This window comes from Leuresthes tenuis, unplaced genomic scaffold, assembly GCF_036924035.1.
Source record: "Leuresthes tenuis unplaced genomic scaffold, fLeuTen1.0.hap1 SCAF_16, whole genome shotgun sequence".
Taxonomy (NCBI): Eukaryota; Metazoa; Chordata; class Actinopteri; order Atheriniformes; family Atherinopsidae; genus Leuresthes; species Leuresthes tenuis.
The window spans coordinates 10803247-10830835 of NW_027325370.1; the positions used below are offsets into that span (position 1 = coordinate 10803247).

The window sequence follows — 27589 nt, forward strand, 5'->3', positions numbered from 1 at the left end:
AGGGAACCGGCAACCCGTTGCACTGAGAGTTTATCATAAATTAAAGGTTGCATTGTTACCAACCAATCCTCTTACTCTAAGCAGTTTGGAAAGGCATGGAAGCTGTCTTGAACCTTGAAAGGAGTCAGATGGGGTGCAAAAATGTTTATTTCTCTTTTTTTTTTTTTTTTTGCCAAGCGTCAGTCTATCTTTGAATGGCTGATCGTGTCCTCATACAGAGTTAGCCCTGCCGTAGCTGAGATGAGGACAGCAGAGAACGAACTGCGGCCAAAAAAAAAAACGTTTCAGATGTGTGAATAATTCATGAGCATTGCTTAATTCATCTTATCAAGTGCAAGTGATGTGTCCACTTTTCAGGGTTTTTAAGTGTCTGGCAATTTACATGAAGCTCGCCTGGACTAGTTCACACAGTTTTGAGCCCAAGGCATGGGGGTGATTCAGGAGGCTCACTGAGGAATCGTGAGCTTGAAGCATGTTGAAATCTTTCCTAACTTTTGTCATTTCATTTAATTTCTAAACTCCTTTGGACATTTCCAATCAGCAGAGAGTGCATTTGAAATTGTTTTGCACATTAATTAACCAAAAAGACTTGGTTAATGTTTAAAAATCTCCATATGAGTATTACGGATGTAAAGCATTTTGTACGATACATTGTCACAGCCAGTCGATTTTGGTTCTAATTAGTGCCCTTTAACTTTGCTTAAATTAACTTTGAATACCTAAATGAGGTCATACAGGTGCATATTAGGTAAGCGGCCACGTATTTGCTACACAGAGATTTACATTTCTATTATTGAATCATTGTTCTGGGCTTGTTGTCAGAGCTATAGTCATGTCAAAACCAACAGCTTGAATTTAACTTGAATCCATAGATAATGAAATGTATTGAGTCTTTGGACCCGAAATAAAAAAAGTAGCCGTAGAAGTTTTTTTTCAGAAGAATTGCAGCTGTTTTACAGGAAAATGTGTGGTCTTCGTGAATATGAATTTGAATTAATTTTTGTCTTTTCATTTGGCCTTACATAAAGAAAAATTCATGTAATTCATTTCTAAGGCCTCTGCGTGACTTATCTGCACAACATCGGTATATTTGTATGTTGGAGATTCACAGCTTGAAAAAAAACGTTAACAATGGCGTTTTTTTTGGTTCTATTTTCTTTAATATTGGAAGCCAGAACATTTTCAGAATAACTTGTGTATTGGCCCTCATTAAAGGATCTGTGTAGTACCACAAACAGAACTATATACACTACAGAAGTGGGAGGAATGCTAATATTTGAACTGAATACATTTAGTTTACATCATATAAACCCAGTCTTCTGGGAGCTATTGTATATATACGCTCCACTTAAATCACGTAGTGGTAAAATCTTGGCGAAGTCTGTGATAGCATGTCAATCTCTCCATTTTGTACATTTGTCCAACCATGTCAATCCAATCATCGATCAAAGGAGGTTTTTGCTTCAGCCGTTTAAATGTCATGTGGCCTTTTCATGTGAAAACACGTGTCATTCCTAAGGGTGGTCATTTTAAAACAATGAAAAAGAAGGGAGGGGCAAGAAAAACAACAGTGAAATATATGGTTATCATCATTCAGAATAGCTGCTCAAACTCACCCCGTGTTGTTTTCTGAATCTCAGGAATATCATTGTCTGAAATTCAATGAGGGTCAGTTTAACGGTACAACAGCAAAAGTTGGTGCGAGGTGTTATCTCCTTTTCTTTTTATAAAGGAAGAAAAATATGATATTCAAGCAGAAACCAGGACCATGAGGCTGAGGCAGTGTCATTTACTGTCTTACCTGCACTGAGTGACATCATATGTAAATATACTTATTGATTTATCGATCCTGTCTCTCCCATCTCTGTTCTGATCCATCTGCAGGCATCAACCCCTTACAGTCTGGAGTCAGAGTCTCTGAGAATGGACTGCATCATGTCTGGAGGGGCGTCCCCGACTCTGGCCATCAATGCTGTAACCAACAAGGTACGACACCAGCTTGATAGTTGGGAAGGGTTTGGTTTAGTCGGTTCAAGAGGAACCAGAAATGTTTAGTTGTTTTTGAAAAACAATTCAAAGTTCTTGCAACAAAAGAAAGGCAAAAGAAAAATGTTTTCTGCCTGACATCTTCCATGCTGTATTCCTATTATTAAAGTAAAAACTTAATATTTGTTAATAACTCTAGGCTGTATATTAAATGGTTCATGGTTCATCGTTTTCACTCAGTTTTGTGTGTTTAGATTCTGGTCATTATTCCATAGTTTCCTCAGTTCCCTCCTGTTCTGGTCTTTAGCTCCACTAATAGACTAGGTGCCACACCTGCCACCTAGTTTATTAGTCACAGCTGCAGTCACTTCCTTATTAGTTTCCCTCAGTATATATTCCCCTTGCTTTCTCTCAGTCATTGCCAGATCCTCACTGTTACCACCCCATGTCTATGCAGGCATTTTTATGTCCTTTGATCAGAAGTTAGGTTTAGTCTTTTCTTAGGGTTTTGTTTTATCCGGTCAGTTTTGCTGTTGTTCCGGCTCAGCTGCTCTTTTTATTACAGTTCTTAAGTAAATCAAGTTAAGTTCCTTCAACCTCCTGCCTGTATCCGCATCTACATTTGGGTCCCCTCATCTCCACTAACCGTGACAGTGGTTTGAATTGATAACTTCAGAAATATTCCACTAAAATAAGTTTCAGCTTGTGGTTAATCAGAAGTTAAGACCCTGTTGAGACTAACATATCTTTTTGATATTTTGGGGACGCAAAAGAAGAAGCTTGCACTTCTCATCCACAGGCAAATTTTTAGTGAGGAAAAACTTTAAATCAGTGTATCAGTGTCTACATGACAACCTGAGGTGTTTCCGACCCTTCACAGGTGCCCCCTGTTGCTTTTGTGTCGTGAGCATGCACAGGAAACCATAACAATTCTGGTGCCTATGTATATACTGTTTTTTTTTCCGATCTTTTCCTGGGCTTCCATCGCCTTGTGCTGTTCGTTCACGTTGAGCAACAACTCTGCCTCTTCATCTGTCTACAAAAATGAATTGCATTCGTCTGTCGGTTTTGCCTGTGCACACACTGATGTTTTGGTGCCAACATGATGTGTCATTAATGTAGATGTTATTTGGCCCAGCATGATTATTTCATAATTTGTGGGAATTTATGTCTCTCATCTGGATGGGAATGTTTTTTCAAGCGTAAGAGGGAAAAAAAAATCCATTTTAAAACATTATCCAGAGTTGTGTTTGTAGAATTCATAAATTAGCAAAGTAAATGAAAACAGCCAAATTTTCAGAGTGTTATTTTAGGATATATTCGCCTCTCAGCTGGCAAAATGAAACTAGAAGCTTCACGGGGACTTGCCAAAACGTACAACATTAAAAAGAAATGACAAATAGATGTGCAGGCAACATAAATTAATGTGGTTTGCGTTTTCTTTTTTTCTTTTGTCACTGTAAATCATGTTGACATGAGCTTGTTCACTTTGGTTGTCATTCCAAACAAAATGATTTTGAAAGTTTTGAGGGTAACCCAGGGTTTCAAATGTTGGTTGCCACAGGTCAGAGGAGATTTGTTTCCATCCACAGTAACACCTTTAAAAGTTCCATAAAAACTTCATACAGAGGAATGCAGACCCCAGAATCCATGTTGTCAGCTGAGAGTTTGCTTGTGTTACGTGCCGACGCCGTGTATGACATCATCAGCTAAGTTGTTGCCGAGCTACGAAAACAACACCTCAATCCATTCATGGTGATCTCTGAAGATTTCTACCACACCTCAACTTTTCTAAAAATTAATCATTTGTAGTGCAGCAAAATAACTACCCTTTGGGGACTAATGAATTATTATTGAATTGAAAAAGCTATGTTAACTACCATTATGAAGTATTAGTACTCCTCAGCTACCACATATGTTACTCTCAGTGCATCGGGTTTAGATTATTGCTAAGTGGTGGGCATTTAGATCAAATACAAATATATACATTTTTTAAGGGTGTATAATGATTGTTTTTACTAATGAATTAGTTGAAAATATGTAGTCAGTTGTGCTTTTCTCCGAGAAGAATATGGTGCAGAGGGATTCTTTTGATTTTCTGATTCACAGTCAGAATCTGGGACAGCTACTGTACCTCTAAGTATTCACTGTACAACATGTACACACAGGCAAACATTATGCCTAAAACACTGAACAGGTTGTGACCAGCTATATGAGGGTCAGAGATCAAGCAGCGGCTGGGATCTCTGACACCTGTCTGATCTGCTGCGCACACACACACACACATACACACTGATAACGTGTGGTAGGTGACCCTGACCAGATAGAAGATTTGTCCAACAGCAGCTCACATAGCTCTGCGTGTTTGCTCTGGATGTTATGTGAACCTCTGGACTTGACAGCATTTTACAGTTTTCCACTCTGCACTTCTAACACATTCTGACTCATAGTTCCCAGAATTTGTTAACATGAAACACTTCAGGCATAGTTTTTCAGCACTTAAGAAGTTTCATTAGATTTAGTCCCTATCATTATATTCCCATGTGCTCACTTTATTTTCATTAGTAATTTGGAAACTACAACGTTGAGTGTTTGCTGATTCCAGCTCTTTTTTTTTTTTTTAGTTTCATCTCCATGTGAATGAGCTATTTTTAGGATTTTAATGTTTGCTCAGTGAAAAAAAAGCACTAAAAACCACAGAGAAATGCTTTCAACGAGTTCATTTCACACCATGGTAGTTTTAACAATGCCATTAATGACAAGACTTTCAAAGTTTTTTCCAGTTTCATTACATATCTGTCAACAGAGAGCACAAGGACAGCTTCATTAGCAGCAGAGAGTTTCACACAGGCAGCAGGTGGACAGACATGGCTGAAAAAAAGCTTTTTCTTTACCTTAAACACATTTCTCTTATGAAAAAAAAAACAACAACAAATTTACGTGTCTCAGACATCACTGCACATTATGAAACAATGATTCAGAGCAGGGAGAGGAAGACCTTGATAATAATGATGCTCATACCAACGTCAATGATATCCGCCCACGTCCAGACAGGTGGCGTCCTGCAGGCGCAGCAGTGTGTCAGAAGCTCCTCTCTAACACATTTTCTCACTGATATTCTGTTTGTGTTGAAGAATGTCTGTACTTTCTCTGTTACTTGATGCTAGGAAATAAGAATAATGAGCGGTTCCAGTCGTCATTGTGTTCAGATGTTGTAATGTCTCTACACATATTTCTTGCAAGGGGAGCGGTGCTAAATCTGAAAAAAAAAACAAAAAAAACAAGCTAGAAGTTTGAGGCCTTCCTAAAAATGTGATGTCTATGTGTTCCTTCCTTGTACATGCATGTAGACCTCAAATATCTCATGAAACCACATAAGAATTTCCTCGTCTCTGCACTGTCACAGTAAAGAGAATTTAATGTTCACTCATGGCAGCTTTCACCAAAACAGAAAAAGACTCACTACTCAAAAATGCTCCCCCTCCCAACTACAAGGTGATCCACAGGGTAGAGTACTGCCCCAGAGAGCCTTTACTGTTGTCTCACCCGAAGGCTATGTTTTCACATTTGTCTTTACAATTAAATGTAGCCTGGAGGTAATGCTAGCGCTTTGCTTCACAAGTCCTGACAGTCAAATAAAACAAGAGAAGCATGATTCAAAATAATCCTGAGGCACTGCTTTTAAACGCTTTTTGATCTGTCAGCTTGTCAGACAATAAAACAGTACAGCTCCTCTCACTTGATAAGATGCTAGGCTTTCTCTGGGTTCATATTATTCACACAAATCATAACATCACTAAGAGTATAGGTCTATGATTACATGCAAAAGCTAAACTTACACTTTAGTTTCTGTATTTCTTGATGAGTCCCCAAATAAGTTGATGGCTGATGGGTAACTTCGACAGGTCGGCAGTGTTCTTGATAAGACCTGGCAAACACAGACATATGAAATAAGGGAGCAAAATGCTTGTAAGCCCAAAGAACAATTAAGTCATGAATCACCACCGCTGTAAGGAGTGTATTTGGTGCATTAACTTAAAAGATTTTGGTCCTGTGTAATATCCTGTGTGTCTTTGTGTGTGTAGGTAACACTGTATAGCCCTGAGGCAGAAGGCAGTGAGAGTCCTGGGAGTCTCGGTGGCAGCCTGAGCAACAGTCTATCAGAGCAGAGTTTGGCGTCTGTCAACCTTAACAGCCTGAACACCGCCGTCAGCAGCGGCGGCAATGTGCACAGCTACACACCAGTAAGACCCTCTCCTTTATAATGGTTGTAAGCAATCTGATGATTGTTGCAGGAGAATGTCTGTCTGTGCTGGATCAATAGCTGACTTGACACTGCCACACACGTGAGTCTTACATCAGCCAGGCCAACGCTTTCTCCCACTTCTCATCTGGTTTTTCATCGTCTTCTGGCAAAAAAAAAAAAACACTAGCAGCATTCAAGCAATTTTGCTTCTATTATCTGCCTTCCTTCTCTTGATTCTGACATAATCTGGATGATTCAGTCGCTGGTCCAGACACTCAGTGGGTGCAGAAGGTGTCTGGTGCACCCTTAGCAGCTGAGGAAGTGGGAACCAGCTAACGACATGTGCGCTGGATCTACAGCTCACTGCTGAAACTCTCACTTTGGGTTTGATGTGCAGACTTTGCAGCCAAATATAATTGTAAGCATTCGGTTCAAATGAAGTGCATTTTTCTTTTTTGTAAGCTTTCAGCAGATGGTGTGTCTCTTTTAACTTTAAAAGTGTTAACATCCAGTTGCACTGAGAAGAAAAAATCAAATTAAGCTGCTGTGTGTATAATTTGATATATTAACACAAAATTAGATAAGCAATTTCAGCCATATCTCTTTTTAGCTCAAAAACTTCAAACTCACCCCATCTAAACAGATTTGTATTTTAACTTTAATTTATTGACGGTGCGACAGTAAGTTTGAAAGTACAGACTTACCAAAAACTATTTATGTGTTGTTAAACTGTGGCATCGCAAGCGCCGATTCTTTACAATGTGAGTTGTTTTGCAACAGATTATCAATAATGTTTGTAGCCTCTCACAACCCTGAGGGTCAAGCATGGTATTATAAATTCTGAAAACATATATAAAACATATTTGATAGAGGCTCAATTCTGTCATGCTTAAAGTGAAACTTTAATTTTCATCATCTGTGATGCTTTTAAGGGATGCCAGTAATTTTAAGCAAAGAGAATAAATTGTGCACAGTTAAAAGCAGGTAAATCTGTTGACCAGTTTTTTTCTGTCTCCTGCCTGAGAGAACGTGAGTGTGTGTGAGATGAAGCGGATTTCATACTCTACATGAACTGCTGGTCAGATGGTCGAATAGTTTTGAAAACCTCCACCACCCCCCCCCCCCCCCCCCCCCCAACACCTTTCAGACTTAAGATAAGGGGTGTCTCCATCCAACCATCTCTGTAACTTTCCAAACCGCCAGTCTGAGATTCACACCCACTTAACGCTGTGATTGGTCAGCTTTGCAGAGGTGAGACAGGAGAGAAGTCCTGTGCTTCTCTCTCTGGCTTACTTTTTTCACTTGTGATGTGGTATTTCTGGTTTAGCAATTTGAATGTCTTCCAGCTGAGACATTCTGAAAACTTATCCATATATCCATGCAAGACCTCACCATCGTGACACAAGCTCTTCACATGAGCTCCGTGATGGGTCCATGTGGATTTATAATGGGTCAGAGGGCACATCAGACGAACTAGTTCATCATGTGAATTACTCTGACCGAAAGGCCAGCTTCTCATCAGTGACACGCGCCTTGCATGCTTTGCCGAACTGCAACCACCAACCTGCTGTGGTGCAGCTCCTGCCTGCAGTCTTTTCACGATGCATCACGTAATAGTCTTAAAAAGCTTGTGCAGGTTTTTTTTTCAATTCATGGGTGACATGATTAGAAAAATTAAGACATAAAATGTTCCCGTTTTATAACCTTAACCAAGAAATTCATCATCATTACAGGTAAGGTAAATATTTTTCTGTCTATCACATGATGAAAGTTATATTATTGCTCATTTGAGGTCAATATGATGACCAACAACGGTGCACAACAAGGCACAACGATGCAGCAGGTCATTCCTGCCCACAGCAATAATAACTGACCTATTTACAACAACTAATGACTCATATCTGTTGTTGACTCCTTTTTCATCAAATACTTTTTTTTGGGATTAAAAACCTATTATTAAGTTCAATTCAACTAATTTTTTAGCGCTGTATGTTTGCTAGGAAAGCTCTTCCTCATGCGTCGGAAATGGGTTCTATGCTGAAATCCTGAATGGCACATGGTGCAGTTTGGGCTGAGGTGCAGTTTGAGCTGAGGTGCAGTTTGAGCTGAGGTGCAGTTTGGGCTGAGGTGCAGTTTGGGCTGAGGTGCAGTTTGGGCTGAGGTGCAGTTTGGGCTGAGGTGCAGTTTGGGCTGAGGTGCAGTTTGAGCTGAGGTGCAGTTTGGGCTGAGGTGTAGTTTGAGCTGAGGTGCAGTTAGGGCTGAGGTGCAGTTTGGGCTGAGGTGCAGTTTGGGCTGAGGTGCAGTTTGGGCTGAGGTGCAGTTTGGGCTGAGGTGCAGTTTGAGCTGAGGTGCAGTTTGGGCTGAGGTGCAGTTTGGGCTGAGGTGCAGTTTGGGCTGAGGTGTAGTTTGAGCTGAGGTGCAGTTAGGGCTGAGGTGCAGTTTGGGCTGAGGTGCAGTTTGGGCTGAGGTGCAGTTTGGGCTGAGGTGCAGTTTGGGCTGAGGTGCAGTTTGGGCTGAGGTGCAGTTTGAGCTGAGGTGCAGTTTGGGCTGAGGTGCAGTTTGGGCTGAGGTGCAGTTTGGGCTGAGGTGCAGTTTGAGCTGAGGTGCAGTTTGGGCTGAGGTGCAGTTTGGGCTGAGGTGCAGTCTGGGCTGCGGCTGATATAATCTGATCTGTTTACATTTTCATTTGAAAGACAACTTTCTACATACGCCGCACAATCGGTGTGCAGCTGGGCTAAAACTGTGCTGTTGTTGTACATCTGAGGCCTGGAATAAAGCAATTCTGATATTGTACCAGTAACCACATTCTGTGTATCCACACACACACACACACACACACACACACACACACACACACACACACACACACACACACACACACACACAGAGGATACCACAAGCCTAATCAAGGCCAGCCCATATTTTTGGCTGTTATGGTGCAATACGACCTGAACTTGGCAGGTTACTTACAGACAAATGTGTCTCCAGATATTATGCTGCCTGTTGAAATGATCTCTCATCAGGTCTTGCAGCTCTTCGAGCTGATTAATCTCAAGTATTTTGTGTGTGCGTGTGTGGTAGATGATAATAGGTTGCCTTTTTATGAGAAAGGGCCAAGATTTACCATGACACGGATTCAGCTTTCATGTAGCGCATTTCATGTATAAAACAATTCAAAGTGCTTTACATAAAATAAAAGCATTGCAGCAGGGAGCGGAAAAAGCATTAAAAATATGTAAAATAATATAAATAGAAATAAAATAATTAGAATGAATTAAAGTGAATAAAAACAAGCAACAGTTGAAGGGTTGACTTGTAGTTTTAAATCTACAGCTGGCTTGAGTGAGCTCAAACCTTCTGGGTTTTCCCATGACCTTTACTGTAGTGCCTCCATCAGGCCGAAACTCAGACTTCTTTAACAAAATGTGAAGTTCCTGTCAAACCCTCTTTCTCTAAGGTCCATGAGCTTTCCAGTTATTTATTATTTAACCCACGTATATTCATGCTACCAGGGAATCTGTAGGAGCAACATGGAACATAACATCTTCACTGTATTCCTTTGAATTTCTTTACATTCATTTTTTCACTCCCTGCCCCTTTACCAGCAACAGGTTTTCTTGTTGTGTTCATTAAAGTTTTCTTTTTCCATTTTAAATCTAAACATGATCGATTATATTGCTTTTGATGCATTTGCTAAAGTGTTCATGCCTGTCCCTTTCAAGCAAATATAGTACGATTTTAAAGGCCAATATCCATTCAAAAGCATTTGGTCCAAATTTACAGAAGCGCAGGAAAACCCCAAGTCTTCATTATTTCTCCTTTGTAACAGTTGCTCACCTTTTTACCATCAATCATTTTTCCCCGGTCACCTCCCACCTACATTAGCAAAGGTCAGTGCAATCTCATCTCGTTAACCTCTCGTTTCTGGAGGCCATCTTTTGTTTTCCTCCTTTCTGCATCGCCTCCTCCTCCACCCCTCACCCTCCTCCTCCATCATTTCAGACCTCATCTGTGGTTTAGTCCTCTGGGATCAGGCTTAGTTCTGACTCATTACCTGGCGCAGGTGATACCCTCCTGACTGACAGTGATTACTGGTGGCATCGCTGGCAGAGATCTCGAAGGCGCCTGGAGAGTTTACAGAGAGGCTGCCATTATTGGGTACAGGTTGATGTGTGGGTGATGCATCAGTGTAAGTTGGCTTATACTGGCGGGGGCACACTGATCACAGCAAATTGCTTGTGTTCACTGGGAGCAGAGTGAGGAGGATGACAGCTAAGATGATTGAGGATGGAGGAAGACATGCGGCAGTCACAAAAGGAGGCAGAAATCTGAAGCACTATGTTTTGTTGTTGTCTGTTTATGTGGAAAGAAATGAGTGGCAGCAAAGATTTTATTCTTTTATTTTGCCGAATTGAATTTGGTTTGATCATCATCCTGAGTGGCTGGAATGAAGAAAATTCTATCTATTATCGATTATAGAAATTTATTTGCAAGGCGCAGCTTGAAAAAAAGGAATCTGTCCAATTTTTTTAAACAGAACATGATTATTATTGAATTTTACTTTTCTATTTTGCAGCTTAAATGTTCAAATTACATACATATGACAAGTGTGCAAAAGCTGAAGGTTTCTGAATAAAAAGTTGCTCTGTGTAATGTAATGGCAAAGATCTTTCATTATGAAAATACTTTTACTTTGAAAATTGTGGTTGTTGCGTTTGCTGTGTGTTGCTGCAGGAAGAAGATGAAACACGTTCTTTTTTATAAATGATTATTATTATTGTTTGGTACCAAAAAGGCTGCACAAAAGTTTAGAATGCAAAATTACAACTGCTTCTTTACAATTATTACTTTGTAAGCGAGCCTCACTTTTATTAGTGGGCATGAATAGAAAATATTAAAGTTTCGTGACTGCACTCCAACTCTCTATGTCCTCGTCCTTCCTCTTATTGTTGGGCAGTTTTTTATGAGCATCTGCAAACAGTGAAACTCCTTTTAGTTCCCTCACCTTCTCATGTTAGCCTTTAGTGACTCATATATTTTCTGCATGGATTCTAATGTGTTCGCTGTCATTTAAAAACGTGAATCTCAGGCTCTGAGTGTAAGATTAAGTTGTGCGTCCATAGTGAAATGAGAATTAGCTCACTTTAAAATGAAGGAATCTTTGTTCGTCTGTGTTCTGTTTCTTCTGCTTCTCAACTACCTTTCATCCAGTTTACTTCACATGTATCTTTAGTGTCTTCCTGGATATGCAGTAAAGTGAAGTGCTGAGTCTGATGTCTGGATGAGCTGTGCTAAAATGCAAAAAGCTGTGTCATTACTCTTTAATAACTGCTCATTGCCTTCACATGAGGGGTTGCATGGGCATTTGTAAATTCGGGCTACAAAAAATAACACGGATTACACTCTCCTTAAACAACATACTTACTGCGGTAAAAGATCAAAACCTCAGTGTGATCGTTCATTTGCACACATGGATACAGAGAATCAACATGCAACACATTTGTATGGAAAGAGTTTTTTCCTGCTCTAGTTGCAAAAATAGTGTCACTTTAATTGCCCAACATCTGACCTCAGTCTGCATTCTGGCTTTTATTACTTCTTATGTAACCAATATATTTGCTGATTATTCTGTGTCTCTGTTGTCCTTCTGACAATCCAGGTTTCTGTCCTCTTTCTCTCTCTCTTGAAGGTCAGTAGCCACTCGGAGCCTTCGTCCCAGTCCCTGAGCCTTCAGCAGCCCACCCAACCTCCACCTCCTCCTCCTCCTCCCCCACAGCCCCAGTACGGCTTACCAGTCCCGGAGTCGCGGGACAAGCAGCTCTGTTTCTCCGACTTTGAGGACCTCAGCGCTTCTTTCCGCAGCCTCTACAAGTGCGTCTTTGAGCAGTCCTTCTCACAGCAAGGTGGGTGTCGACTCTCACTGTGGGTTAGTGTGGCTGTCCTACGTCTACAACGGCATGCATGTTAGCAGAAGAACGACTGCAAACCTCAACGTCAGGCTTTATGCACATAATTAACTGGCACGCTTAAACTTGCATTCACACTCAAACAGTTTAGCATTGCTTTCATAGCAAGCATTCCAATATTAACCTTCAACATACACAACTCCTACTCTGTTGTATTTGAATAAACAAACAATCTGTTGTTCCGCATATCTGCGTTTAACGGCTCGCTCAGTCAAACAAGTAAAGGCAATTAAGAGTAAGAACTCAACCGAAGGAGAAAAAAAACTCACCAACACATCTGTGGGAGAGCAAGGGGTTCTGCAGCTTTGATAGAAGCTAATTAGATTGGTTCCTAAAGTTTGTGAAGCATCTCGCTAATTGCTTGCTGAAGCTTTCAGGTCATCAGGCCTCCTCCCTATTGGACCCCCCCACCATCCCACCATTCTCATATCACCTTCCTACACTAGCTTTCTTCCCCCTCCGTACATCCGTGAATGTTCTGTAACCGAGGAGATTGACGTGGTCTGTTGAGCTCTGCAGCTGCCTGAATTCATCCTCTGACAAGGTCTCCTTCAGCATGTGGTCACGGAAAAAAGAGACAGTGCAAAGACTTGTTGAGTGAAAAAAAAGAAACTATGCCACTCAGAGATCTAGTATGGAAAATAAGAAAAAAAGAAGAGATTTACTGTTGTTTGAAAAAGCCCCTAAATCTTTTAATGTCTGCACAGAGAAAAATAGCATTGGGAAAATGTTTCTTTTGTATTTTTTATTTTTTTATTTCTTTGGCCAAGAATAATAAGAATCTTTTTTTCTTTTTAATGGTCGACATATCAAGTGTCAACAACATATACTTTTAGAATTACATTCCTAACCTAAGTAGTATAGAGACTCAGACAGGTTTACTTCCACAAAAAATTTTAACGAGACACAATATAGTTACTCGAAAATGTGCTCTCCCAACAGTTAAGCAGCACGTTAAGGGACAAAGTGTGAGTCTTAGTGAGCCACAGTGTTAGAAGTCATTGTATTTAATCGTCTGTATAACAGTGATGTCACAACACTGCTGAGCCCATCGTCTCCTCCAGAAGATCACAGCAAGTTAAAGACAACACAGTGTTGCCATGTCAAAGAGAGAGAAAAAAATTAACTTTAAAGAGGCCGTTAATAAATCAAAAGTCAGATGAACAGCAAAGTCTGGCAAGAAAATAAGTAATTTTACGATCTGACTTCAAAAGCTGTGCCAGCTTTTCCTTATGTGATAGTATAGCCAAAGGGAGCTAAATCATTTCCAAAATGTTAATGGATTTCTAGTTAAGTGAGAAAACAGATAAAATGGTGGTTTAAAGGATTTACAGAAAGCATGGAATAGACATGCAGCAGAGGAAATTCTGAAGTTCTTTACTTCATAAGAACGAATCAGAAAGAGCTGAAGCTGTCTAACCATCACTGTTCAGGGCTGTCAACACATTTAAGAATAATTTATCTGACAAAGATGAATATTACGTTTCTGCAGAAGATTTCATTTCCAGTGGTCTCCGTCATTTTTAATTTTAATTCGCCTTTGAGCTCGGTGTGCAGGGTCTGGCTGTATTTGTTATAAGAGCAGGCCACATTCACTGGAAATGGCTATGTCGCACTGCAATGATTAAAACGGATGCCATGCTTGTTGTGCTTAATTTTCTTGGCACCAAATTTGGTGGAATCCTATTTTTAAGAATAAGTTAGATAGTGTTAGTATCATAGATTCATTATTGTGAGGCTGTTAAAGTATTTACTCAATTTACAAGTATTGTGGTTTAAAGTTGTGATAAAAGTAAGTGGATATACATGTTTTGTGTACACTGTATACATATCTCACTCAGGATATGAGGACTAATTGTGTAAAAATAGTGTAAAATGTCCCCGCTTGTCTCTTATTCATGAAACCAAAGTATGTTTAATTTGGGCTAACAGTTTTATATTTGAGGATGTTACTCAGGTTTCAGAGAAAAATCCGAACGTGCCTGGATTCAAGTGGCTAATTAACTGTTTTACACTGATTTAGTCTACTCTCTTAACTCTACTTAGATTAAAGTTTGGGAAAAGAATTTTGTGGTTTTACTACTACCAAAGGCAACAAGAGAACAACCAAGGTGAAACAAAGCAATGCAACAGTCTCTGAAAATTTGATAAGGAATGTGCCAGCACAAAGTTTCTGCAGCTGTCAGTATCAGTGATGAAAAGTGAAAAAGAAGAAAACACACTCTTTGGTTTGCCGTGTAGAGCACAGCCAGTGTTTATCTTTGAAAAGTCCAAATTCTCAACACAATTGTTGGTAGAATTATAAACTTTTTTTCCCTGTTTAAAAAAGAATCAAGGCCTACTTTTTTGACTATTCGAAAAATTGTACAATCCCTTAAAAAAGTATTCACCTCCTTAATATTTCTGCATCACAAACTGTATTTTAAATGGATAGGTTTGAGATTGTATGTACTGGAACCTCTGCTTCTTTAGCAGGGGCACTATTAAAGAAGCAGCTCAGTGGCAACCAGCCATGGCGGGGCCAAAGTTCTGCAGAGGACTGGATTACAGTTTGATAATAAAAGAATATATGACAATTCTGAAGATTAGAGTACCATTGAATCTATTATTAGCAAATGGAAGGACTATGGCACCACATAAATACTGCCAAGAAAAGGCAGACCACCAAAGAATCAGGAAAGAAGGACGCTAATCAGAGAGGTAACAAGGAGGTAAAAAATTACCCTTAAAGAGCTGCAAAGCACCATAGCTGAGATTATACTGTGTCCATAGGAACACTTTACCTGCCACAAAGATGGTCACTGTGGAAAAGTGGCCATTGCTTTAAGAAAAAAAAAGTAAGAATGTTTGAAGTGAGAAAGTAACCTGGTCGGATTAGTTTAAAACGCTTCATGTGACTCAAAGCAGTTACCCTCAACAACAAAACTCCACAGAGGAGCATGGTAGTGGCAGCATCATGCTGTGGGGTGTTTGTGATCATTAGTGCCTGGGTTATTGTTCAGAATTGAAGGGATAATGTATGGTGTTAAGAAGGTGAAATTCTTGAGGAAAATTCTTTCAGTCTTCCGGAGGATTGAAACTGGACAGGAGGTTCACCGATCAGCATGACAGCGAGCCTAAGCACTCTTTTAAAGCGACAGTGGAGCAGTTCCGGTTTGTTATATCGATTAAAAAAAAAAAAATGTTTATGTTGACCTTTCCTTCCTTTTCAAATTTTTTTTCTCCCTCCTGCCAGGTCTGATGAGTATGCCGAGTGAATCCACTCAGCAAGCCCGAACCGCCTGCTCCTACCAGCACTCCCCTGGTGCGGGAAGCGGCAGTGGCCATCACCACCAACACAACCACGGCCAGACATCACACCACACCCACCTCCCTCACCTGTCTTCTCACCAGCACCAGGTGCACGGTCAGCATGGCCAGCACCAGCAACACTCTGCCCATTCTCAGCAGCACCCATCTCTCTCCCACCAGAGTCACACTGTTCAGACCTGCCCCACAACAGGTGAGAGCACAGTTTTGAGTTCCTGTCTTGTTTCTTGCAGCTCCCCGTCACAAGGATGGTTGTGTAGGATTTTAACATTTCATCTACTGATTTACTCAATTCTGGCAGAGACAATTACACAGCAAATAAGCTAAAAGCAACATGTAGACTTCAAGGTTTGGCACTGAGATTATCTATTCTTACGACAAAGAAAATCAAAATCATTGTAGATTTGCTGCAATTTAAATTCGGCACAAAAGACCTTGAATTTGTGCTTGGCAGTTGAATGAAAACATCTTTGTTCACTGACACAGAAATGTAGTATCTCAATACTCCAGGACAGGAATTGCAAAGGAAGAGACACTGTGAAAGGTGAAGGTTGTATACGGTATGTTAAAAAGGAGGTACACACAAGTTGATTTCCTTTTCATTTTATTTGAACAAGAAAGCAGTTGATCGGACTACAGTGCAAATGAAGAGGTTTTTGAATCATGAATTCAGCAGAAATATAAAATTCACATTCGATATTCTAATATTATATGGAATGTGATTATTCTCAGAAACTAGATCTTCTCTGCCATCCAAAAGTCTTCAGATGTTTGAGGGTTTTTCTTTCCTGTTTAAGATTCCACACGATGTTACGGGAGGATTAAAATCCTATTGGACCACATATTCTCTTAAGAGTCCAGTTCATCTTCAGTTTTATTTTACACAGAAGGCTTTACAGAGAATTTTTTAAGCACTCTCAGGTGGGATAAAGAATGCATGCCTGAAAACACAAGCTGTTCACAGGCAGTGAAGCAATGCCAAACCATAACATTTCCACCACCTTGTTTCACAATTGGTATGAAGTTCTTAACGTGTAAAGATTTGTTTGTCGATCTTCAGGCAGTCATGGAGAATTATCGAGTCATAGTGAAAGGTTGTGCATTATTTTTTGTTATCCATAACCGTTTTTTCTGAAGGTCCTATAGAGCTCTTTAGATCCCACAGTTCAGTAACAGCAGGTCTAAGATTTGTGCCTTCAGTCACTCCCTGAGAAAATTCTAATTATTGGCTCCTAAATTGAAACTTCTCATTCTAATTTCACTGAGTTGTCAGTGTGACAAATGGAGGAATTTATGTGTCATTTGTTTGAGTTTGTTGCCTTTATTAATATGCACCGTTTCAAAGATGACTAAGTGTTTGCTTGCTTAATTTGTTGAAAATGTCAAGTGTCCTTGGGGTGCATTTGTTTCATCATGGCTGTACTGTAAAACTCTTATCCTTAATCACTGTATTGTGTCTGAAAATTCACTCTCTTTTTTTGGAGTCATGACCTTGTCAAATCTGAACATACAGGCACAAACATACCATGAATAAACATGCGCAGATCTGCTTAGAGACTGGAAAAAGATAGTCTTCATATTCTAGTTATACCTGTATCCAGTGATAGTTTGCCCATGTACACTGTGAACAGAAAGTGTTAATAGCCAATAACTTGTGGTGTTTGGTCTTCTTTGAATGAATCAAAAGCTCTACTTCAGCATATTGTTATAGCCATCAGTTTGCAGTAGCTCAGCCTGAGAAACATCACACCATCTCTCTGATGTTGATCTGGTGAATGGCTAGACTGAATTGATTTAAGCTGAATTTTGCAGCATAAAGAATCAATATTTCTCAGGACTCTGCATCATCCTGTTGGTATCAGAGTAGAGAGTGAATTGTCTGCAACCTATGGCATTCTGAAATGCATCAGTCAGCTGTGTTCAGCCTCACATACTCTTGTTAAGTAAAAATGTTGGGGATTTGAAACCCTCTGTGCAGTGAAAACCTTATGTATGTTATTCCCTTTTGTTGAATAATTTTACTGTAATCTTGTGAAATGAGGCATTTGGAGCATTATCTAAGCTTTATGGCCAAACACAACAGCCTGTCATTCTACATAGCATTGTAAAGTGACATATGATTTGACTTGTTGATTAAAGCAAACAGTTTTAAAAATTATATTTTGATTTTAAAAGCTAAAATTTCTGGAATCGTAGCTTAGATGTTCACAACAATTGTTAGTTATTCTTCTCACTAAAAATGTGTTGAAGTAGATTATGTGTGCAATAGCACTCATGATTTTGTCGGTCACATTATTCATGCATGTGCAGGTGTATTAAATTAGGCCTTAAAGCCCACTTACAACACACCTACCCAAAGGATACAGTGTAATGCCAGCTGCTCGTGTTTTCGTAGTTTCCGGCCTTTTCTCCTAGGTGTTGTGGCTGTTTCTGGACAGGTTCTGAAGGCACTGTAGCCCCCAAGTTACTGAAAATAAACACACTGCTACGGGTAGTTTGAAAGGATTTAGTCAGCTTGTTTTTGCGGGCATACCCACCTTTGGAAAACATGATTTGGACACATGACTTTTGGGGTAAAATGGCTTATCCTATCCTATCCTATCGTACATAAAGGAAATACAAGCAACAGAGAACAAGGAAAATAGAATCCTATTATATCCCATTATAACACTTTAAAGCTAAAACATGTGTACAGTTTGTATGCAACATGTATAGAGTAAAAGATGACAAAGTTGGAACATGTTTTAGCTCATCTCGTGTGAATGCATGACTACCAGTAGAAGTAGCCACCTCCATGGACTGGGGTGATGATGCAAAGTCTCAGAACAAGAGGGGTTCTTGTTGTTTTTTTTCCCATTTTGATGCCATGATATGAATAAACCATTTTGGACATTTACAGAAGCCTCTTTGCCCAATATAACAAGTTACAGATATAACTTTTTGTCTGCTCTGTGGAAAGGAACTCACAAAGTGTAGTTACATATTCCACGTATGCTGATGCAGTACAGCATAACAATAATTCTCCATTAACTGATTCCCCAAGAAGCATTGCCAAGTCAATTCACCCAACACATAGAACTGACACTGCCCAGAATCAATGCAATTGTTTTCATCTTTTTGTCACGAGGTCCCATAGTACAACATTTGCTATTATGAGCTGGACTTCTCCTGCTCACATTCACAGTCTTTGCTTTTTCTTTCTTTCTTTTGTCTCACTGCAACACAGCTTTCAGTGCATCGAAAAAGACTAATCGGACATTATTTACCTGTGCTGTTATTCCCCTCAAACAAACTGAGCGTGAATGAAAGCAAACACTTTTTGATCCACGTCCTCACAATGTGGTGTGGTGGTGAAAAGGATCTTCTTTTTTTTCACATCTTAAATGCAAATTTGCAGCTGGATTTTTTTCTGTGTGAACTCATACCACCTTGTGGTTGTTTGCAGAATATTCATTAAATCATTTTCTATACCTGCTACCTGTGCTATTCATGGTCACGGGAGAGCTGGAGCCTATCCCAGCTAGCATCAGGTGAGAGGCAGGATTCACCCTGGACAGGTCACCAGTATGTCACAGAGGCCAAAAAAAAAAGCAGACCAGACTAGATTAGATTAGATTTCTTTGAAAACCAAACCAGTTTACCTGCCCTAGATCATTTTAGCATATTTTCACAATGGTTTTAGTTTATGAATTGGTGAAGTACAATCAGTCACCTATTCTCATCCAAATTCTCATTTGCATGTAGCCTGTTGACTTGGAACAAGTTTTCAAGAAATTGATATAGAACATTGGCACACCTGTTAGCCTGGAACCTAGACCCATTAGAACCTTTCATATGTGATTATCTGTTATCTCAGCTGCAGCCAGGTTCTTCACTGCTGTGTTGACTACAACTCACTCACACTCACTTCCTATACAAGTTACACACAAAGCCATCTTTTATTCAAGGGAAATGTTCACCCAATAATGAAAATACATCTTTATGAAGCCTATTTGCGATTTGAAAAACTTTCATTTGGATAAGATTTCCGCAGATTAAAAGAACTGAAAATGTTTAAGATTAAGCACACATTCTTGCAATTAATTGTGATTACAAATGTATTCATCTGACAGCACTAATTAAAACCATAGCTTAAAACATGCTTAACACATATCATATTAAATCAAAAACAAAACACCTTCAGTACTGCATGGTGCCAGATGTTGAAAGTTCTTCCATTAATGCTTTTAAGCCTTTCAGGCGCATGGTCATACTGCCATAATGTGGCAGGGTCATTCGCTCTTTCTACATTTGGAGCTGTTTGAGCAAATAAAGCTCATATTTAAAAGCAATTTGCGAATGCCCTGTTTTCATCTCCTCTTGGGCTTGGGAATAGGGTGTCTCATAGATTGTGCAACGTTATTGCACCACCTTCAGAGATGCCTTTGAAATGATTTTCTGAGGAGGTGTTTGTGCTCTTAGGCATGTCGTCCGACTGGTACCCAAACCTGGACTGGCTGAAAGAGAGCTGCCGCATTGCTACCAGCTACAACTGGGCTGACGTAGACCTCTCCCCATTTCAAGGTAACACACACATGCTCCGAACCCGTTTCATCATTGGGATTATCTGTGATGAACACTGATAAAGCTGTCTGCTGCAGTGAGCTGAGAAAACTGATGAAATGCTTATGATGCCGATCAGTTACTTTGATTAAACCATCGTGATTCCTCTCTGTGCTTTCATATACCCGCACCCTTGAGGCACAATATCATAATAGTATTGTAATTGTGCTGGCCTAATAAAAGTTATTATCCTGCATTAGAGGGGTTGCCACTCTGTTTCTCTGTCTCTTGCACGCATACGCAGGCTGCCTCACACCCTCCCAATGGTATGATGCGAATAATCCAATTAGGTCCCGGCTCTGTAACAGCCTGTTATCACGGTCAGCGCACAGAGCTGACAACATCCGCACACGATTGATGAAGAAGGCTGGTCCTATAAGACACAGGCTGCTTCTGGCTCGCTGCCTCTCTTCAAAGCTTGACCTCCCTCACAACGCCGTAATGCCACCCCCACCTTCTCTGACTTGCTCTAAAAAGCACAGACGGATTCTTTTGTTTCAGTAACCACCAAACGTGAGGTGCATGGATTTCATTAGGGGAAAACATCAAACTGCACTGAAATGAATACAGACAGGAGGTTTTTTCAGGTTTAGCTTTTAGTTCGATGTGATGTATACAATACATGTGACAGGTGTGATTTCAGGGATGCTCTGTGTTTTGTAATTCAAGTGGAACAATAGTGGCATTCTTTCACTGTAACGGCACAATCATGCGTAATTGGTCATTTTTCATTTGTTGAAAATGTCTGTCTGTTTTGAAGGAAATGGTACCATGACAACTGTATTATTTCTGAATATATGTGTTCAGAGATATTGCTGTAACCTGTTATATGCTCCTCTAGCTTTAATTGGAGTCCAGGTTTGTTAAATTCTGTTGACTGGATATGATTTGGAAAGGCACCCACCTGTGCATATCACAGAGATGATGTATATTGTATATTTCTGATTTATTGAAGATTTGCAAAAGAATAATGAACTCCATTAATCTTACACTGACAAGGTTTGGAAAAACCAGGACCCGTCCAAATTGAGAATTTGGGCTAGAGTGGTGTTCAACAGTTACAGACACATGACAGCCTTCTGAGTTTTAAAAAAAAAAAATAGCTTACAATACTGTCAAACACTGATACATAAGATTCTTTGGTCAGATGAAAGCAAGTCTGAGATGTTTATTTGAAGGAAACCAAACATCTACCCAAACCCTCCGAGCAGTGAAGGTCCGGTAGTGGCTGCGTCATGCTGTGGGGATGTTTTTTGACATCATGAAATGCTAAACAAAGCAACTTTAAAAAGGGGAAATCTTTGCTCACACTTTCTCTAAAATGCTCAGAGCCACAGACTGGCCATGAAAATGTACTTTTTAACAGGACAGCAAACTTCAGCAAAGATAAAGCTGGTGTGGCAAAGGCACTGCTAACTGAAAGTCCTTTAGTGGGAAGCCACTTGAACATAATGTAATCGAAAATATAAGGAGAGATATAAAAATGTCTGTGCAGGTGACATCCAGCCTGACAAAGCTTGAGAGGATCTGTTAAGAAGAATGGCAGAAAAGCTCCAAATCTTGGAGTGTGTAACAACATACGCCTAGAAGACTTGAAGCTGTAAAACTGCAATAGGTGCTCTCTAAGTAAAGAGTAAAGGGTATGCACATATAAAAATGGAGTTTAGCTTTGAATGGGTTTGATATAGATTACTGATACATATGTCACCGTGTTCTGTACTTAGAATAAGTGATCATGTTGGCCTCTTATTTTATCTGTCCAAGTGTGTAATATGAGTATAGTGATGCACAACATCTGGATTGTAGTTGCAGTGCAGACACAGAAAACAACTGGAAATGATCTTATTTGGTGGCTCAAGTGAGAAACTGTGCAGTCTAAGACAGTCAAAGTCTTTCAGACTTTTTGAGCCTCTTAAGGCAAATGATGTCACATATTGAGCACATGATTTTCTTGATGTGAATATTTAAAAGATCTAAGCTGTTGAGTGAGCAGCTGTTACAGTCCGTCTTTGGTTCTCGTGTCTGTAAGGTCTAAAGGAGAGCATGCGGCAGGCCGAACTCAATAACTGGTCTCTGGATCCCACCCAGATGGCAGACTTGTGTTCCTCGATTAACCAGTTCTTCACAGCCACGGGAGTCATCCCCCCTCAGGGCACCACCCACCAACAAGCTCAGGTCCAACTCCCCCCATCAGCGCCACAGCACCCCGCTCAGCCACATGGAGCCTTGCACCCAAAGCACAGTCACCACAGTCAGCATGGCCAGCACAACCAACACATCGGCACGGGTATGTTCACATGGCAGTGTTTTACAGCAATGCAGTATGAATTACTCCTTGAGAATAAGAATCCAACCTTTTTAGATGGCAACTTCATGCATGTCTCAGGAGTGACGATATTAGTTTAGCTGATATTGTCTTTGTCATGCTTTGTTTTTGCTTTCAAATCAGTTTAAGATATAGAAAGTAAGGAGGGAGGTAAGGAAAGATGGGGAAAAGCACAAAACGCAATAGAAAATTAAACAAAAATAGTTGGAAAGAAAAGTAAATGTTCAAATCTCTAATATGATTTCCCAAACAACATATTCAAGTCCTATTTTCTTAAATTTGATAAGCAACAAAATAAAAAAAATTTTCACTTTGAAGTCAGCAGTCAGACAAATCTAATAAAATTCCCCAAGAAATTTAGAAAAGAAAATACGTCTCCAACTATTAAAATACATTTTTACCCTTAACAGTGAGCAGTTAGAGACATGCTCTGGGCCATTTCTGCACTTGCTCGCTGTGACAGAGGCTGGAGCTCAGTGCCTTGAAGCTAAATTACTAAATCTCCGCTCAGTGTGCCATTGTCAGTCCATTATATATTTGCAATAGAATTATTGATGTTGTCAGTTTCGAGGCAACTGTAAGAAAAATTTGAGGGCACGGAGGATGTTTCCCCAGTGGGGAATCCTCTGAGCGACAACAGATTCTGTACGATTTATCAGGCTTAGCATGAAGTGGCAGTGAAATTCTGTTTGCTCATGATAACAGCTCATGTTCTGAAAGACAAATGTGTGAAAGTCAGGATGCTAATCTGACAGTTAGTCATTGCCCTTTTGTCTGTTCTCCCACAGGGAACATGTACATTGACTCGAGACAGAACATTTCTTCTCTGATGGGCCCACCAGGATATCCTCACATGCCCCCCATGAGCAACACGGCTCCCAACATGACAGGTGACTCCTCCGTCAGTCTCCTAACATCTCAAAGCAGGTGGTGGAAATTCATAAGAATGTAGCAATGTAGAGCCTGTGGTAATTTTTTAACTTTTTCAGCAGATTTAAGCAAGCAAAAAAATTTTTTTTCAAAAGTCAAATTAAAAAGAGATCAGTTTCATGAAAAAGGGCTTTAAGAAATAATTCTCATTAAATCAGTCATGCACAGACCTGTTCAGCACATATCAAAGACAGCATGGTGATAGAAACTTCATAGTTGTTGTTGCTGAGCTGTCACAGGGACTTGGTCACAGGTTCAGCTATGAGTACTGCATCACATTAGTGTTTAAATGTGCTTAAATGAAGTGTGGCGCCATCTGTTGGAAATGTGAAGAGAACTCAAAGTGTATCTTTCAACAAGATGAAGACACTTAAAATGCCACAAAGTAATGGCCCAAACAAAAAACATGGAGTTCTATGGAGCAGTATGGTTTGTATGGTTGATGGTTTTATTCTCAGCACTGAAAAGACTCATAAATGTGTTAATGTTTTTGAAGTTGGCAGACTTTAAATGATTGAGCAAACTATTTAAGATTTTATTAGTCCGTTTATATTTCAGAAGAAGAAAAAAACACAGGTTCTTACATTTCTCATAAGTCAAATATCCTCCAGTCTGTAGCCACAGAAGACATTACACAAGTGTTTTCTCAGGTGGAGAACCATTATAAAATTGGTAGGCTAACCCATCAAAAAAGTTTATTCCCATCAGTATTATTGGATGTATAACATTTTGTTTGGCAAAAGTACGTATTGATACATTTTTAACCCTGCTTTGTTTTTTCCAGAATGTTCCTGTATTTCAGATAGTCCTATTGTCACGAGTTCAGTATATTATAGCAATATTAACGTTTCTACTTTTCACTGTACACCTTCTCTCAGTGTGGAATGTTTTACATGTCAGGCAGGGGCAGCTCGTCCAATTAAGCAGATGAAGCAGTGCTCAGTAAGATTCACAAAAGCTGTGCTCACAGATTAAAGCTATGTGTATCCGTTACTCTTATTCCTCCGTAGATGAACAGTAAAAACAAGCTGCACAACCGGTGACCCCCACTGACCAGAGTTTAAATTGCACGTTGAGCACAGCAGTGTGTGTGCTTCAGCCCTTTGTAGATCTCAGTTTGTATAATCTGCCTTTTGAGGTTGGTAGAACCGGCCTTTTGTCCGAGGTTTGCCATCTGTGCGTATCCCTTCGCGTCTTGTGAACTTGATTGACAGCAGAGATGACAAATATCAGGGCTATCATCACCCAGCATCCTTTAGGTGTCTGAGTAGGTTTCTCTGTGTTAGCAGATGTCAGACCAGCTTACCATGCATAAACTCCAGGTTTGGCAACATGTGTGCTTTCAGTGAATGTCAGTGTGGTCGACAGGGTCAGTTCACATTCTTTGAGCTTTGAAGAAAAAGTCCAGCATAAAAGAGAAGATAGACCAACATCTGAGATACGTTTTTTTTCTTCTGAAAACCGGGTTTTTGGCAGGACTGGTACCAGATCCATCAGTGGCTAACAGGGAGCTTACTGGCAAATAGGAACAGATGCGTAAAAGCGGGCTTTCATGATATAAGTAATTTTTACTGCTCTGCCAGAATGCATGAAAAATCCAAAGATCATATCAGGGCTGCAGTTCATTTGATTATGCATGAAAATATCAGAATTGATCGGGACAGCTGTAGAGCAGTAGCCCACCAATCGGAAGGTTGGTGGTTTGACTCTGGCTACACTTCACTCTGGCATCCCTTTTGAAGCATCCTTGGGCAAGACACTGAACCGCACGTTGCCTACTGATGCATCCATCGGTGTGTGAATGTAGTAGGAAGCACTGTGCAGCTGTGTAGACTAAGACGTGCTGTGTAGGTGAATGGGTGAATGTGGCATGTAGTGTTGAAAGTGCTTTGCTTGGTCAGCTAGACTAGAAAAGCGCTAAAAAAGTACAGTCCGTTTACCATTTATCACTTGGTGGATGAGGGTGTCCACAGAGTCAGAGACTGCCCTCCTCCACAGTGCCAGTCAATCAGTGAGTAAAAATCCTTTTACACAGCGCCGGTCAGTCAGCAGTCAATGAAAGCTCTCTTTTTTTAAACTCATGTCTCTCAGTCAGGTTTCACTCTTTTGTTCTTCGTAATCTTTAGTAACCACCAGCTGCCACTGGACATCCTGGACATCCTGTAATAACCAGGACATCCTGTAATAAAAAAAAAAGAATCTAGTCCTTATCAGGGATTAAAATTATGGGGGTGCAGCTTCATATGATTAACACACGACGTAAAGCACGACCTAAACCAAAATTCAAAAACAGTGTGTGTTTGTAGAACCACCTTTAGCAGCAATAAATCTGTATAATGTTATCAGTCCCGTCGTTGTGAAGGAATGGCCCACTCCTCTTTTGAAGGTTGCTGTAATTTATTGATGTATGCAGCACAGGGCCGGCTCTGTGTAATATGGCGCTCCAGGCGAGAGTCGTTGTCGTGTATATTGTAATGTATAGTAGAGTATAATAGCTAGGGAACCTGTCTGTGAGTAGTAACTTTAGTTCTATTAATGACAGTATAGTACTGCTATTTAACACAGCTGGCTTGGCTTTGCACTTGCTGTTAGCCAAAATGAAGAAATCCACACCTAATGCTTTAAAAGGTAATTAAAGTTTCATACTTCTGCTTTGGGCCAGTTTTTCCTCCTCCTACTTTCTTCGCTTTCTAAAAGCAACACCTGACGGCTTGGATGCCCTTTTCATTATAAAAGACGAACAAAACGTTGCTAAAACTAACACGACAACGTCCTTGTTTATTAATTGAAGAATCTGGGATGCGCTGCCCCTCCCCCACCTCACCTTCCACTAGCGTCAGGTTCAGGGCGCATGTCAGCCGGTCAGCAGATAGATTTTTCATATTGAGCTGTTCTGTTCTTTTTATTATTTATTTAAAAGAAAAAGTGTCAAGAAATTTGAAGGATGGGTTGAAATTTATTATTCGTATCTTCAAGTATATATATTTTTTTCACTTTGAGAATTCAGTTAATGCGCCCCTCCAGCAGTTGGCGCCCCAGTGACCGCCTGGTTCGCCTATGCCCAGAGCCGGCCCTGATGCAGCAATCATTTATGCACAGCTCTGCCACAGTCAGGTTGAGGGCTGGACCCATACTCGTTCAGTCTTTTTCTAGTTATGCTATCCTTAACTTTCACATTTAACATGCTAACTAAGCCCTGTGGGTTTTATTCCCACTGGGTACACCCTCTAAAAAATGCTGATTAAACACTTTCTCATCGCTTGTAGTATGGAGTATGGAGGTTTATCATCAGTGCTCTGTGGGCTTAAACTTATGGGTCCAGTATCCCTCTACCTTCTGGAGAATAGACGGGTCACTACAACAACCTAAGGGCTGTCATTACACAGAATTGTGTGTTTTCTGATAATCGTGACTCTGAGAGGATCAGTCTAAATGCTACTTTTGACTGGACAGTGGATGTCAGCACCACACAGTGGGACACCTCTCTTTTTGTCCGTGAGTTGTTGCAGTCAGTTTTATAATCACCGTGTGAGATGTTACAGTTAGTAGATGTGTTCTGTAAAGAAAATGTGAGCTATGCTCATTTTTGTATCCCCTAGTGCAGCATCCTCAGTGAAAATGTGTGTGCACACCCGGGTCTTGTGTTCTGACTGATGCCAAGTCGGGCTGGAGTCAAAAGAAACAACATCTGATATAGCCATTTGACTCAGGACTGAATGGCAATTAAAGACTTTCCCATAACACTCAAGATCCAGATGTTTGTGCGTGTTAGCAGTTTTTTATATAATTTTTTTTTCAGCCAGTGTAAAAAGGGCTTCACTGTAGAATGATGAACTCCAGACTGTTTGGAAATGGCCTTGTAACTCTTCTCAGACTGATGTGCAGCAATGATTGCTTCTCTAAGATCATTGCAGATGTCTTTCCTCCAGGGCATTGTGGTCACACATCTGAATGCTCCAGACCAGCAAACTGCTAAAACTTCTGCTTGAATGGAGCTGGTCAAACTTACTTTTTATCATTTATTCAAGTGAATATCATCAGTAGCACCGGGCTGCTACTTACCCTTCTAAATTCTAAAGCAGTGAAGATGTATTTAATTTTTCACACACTGCTTCTGTATTTGTATTTGTCCAAAATAAAATCCATCCATTTTCCATACCCACTTAATCTAACTCGGGGTTGTGAAGGAACTGAAAGAGTGCCTACTTACTCTTTACTATGGCT

General features: G+C 40.2%; 1 protein-coding gene across 3 annotated transcripts in view; it reads left to right on the top strand.

The window, feature by feature from the left end:
• Positions 1–27589, top strand: part of LOC140272156 (forkhead box protein J3-like) — a 71775-nt gene that overhangs the window by 42093 nt on the left and 2093 nt on the right. For 2 of the 3 annotated variants that reach the window (XM_072367511.1, XM_072367512.1), the window contains exons 6-12: positions 1885–1986; positions 6072–6230; positions 11922–12135; positions 15434–15700; positions 19969–20070; positions 22139–22396; positions 23224–23325. In XM_072367511.1, the coding sequence (XP_072223612.1) occupies positions 1885–1986; positions 6072–6230; positions 11922–12135; positions 15434–15700; positions 19969–20070; positions 22139–22396; positions 23224–23325 (1204 nt within the window). The remainder of the gene's footprint in view (positions 1–1884; positions 1987–6071; positions 6231–11921; positions 12136–15433; positions 15701–19968; positions 20071–22138; positions 22397–23223; positions 23326–27589) is intronic. The other variant, XM_072367513.1, reaches the window with a different exon arrangement.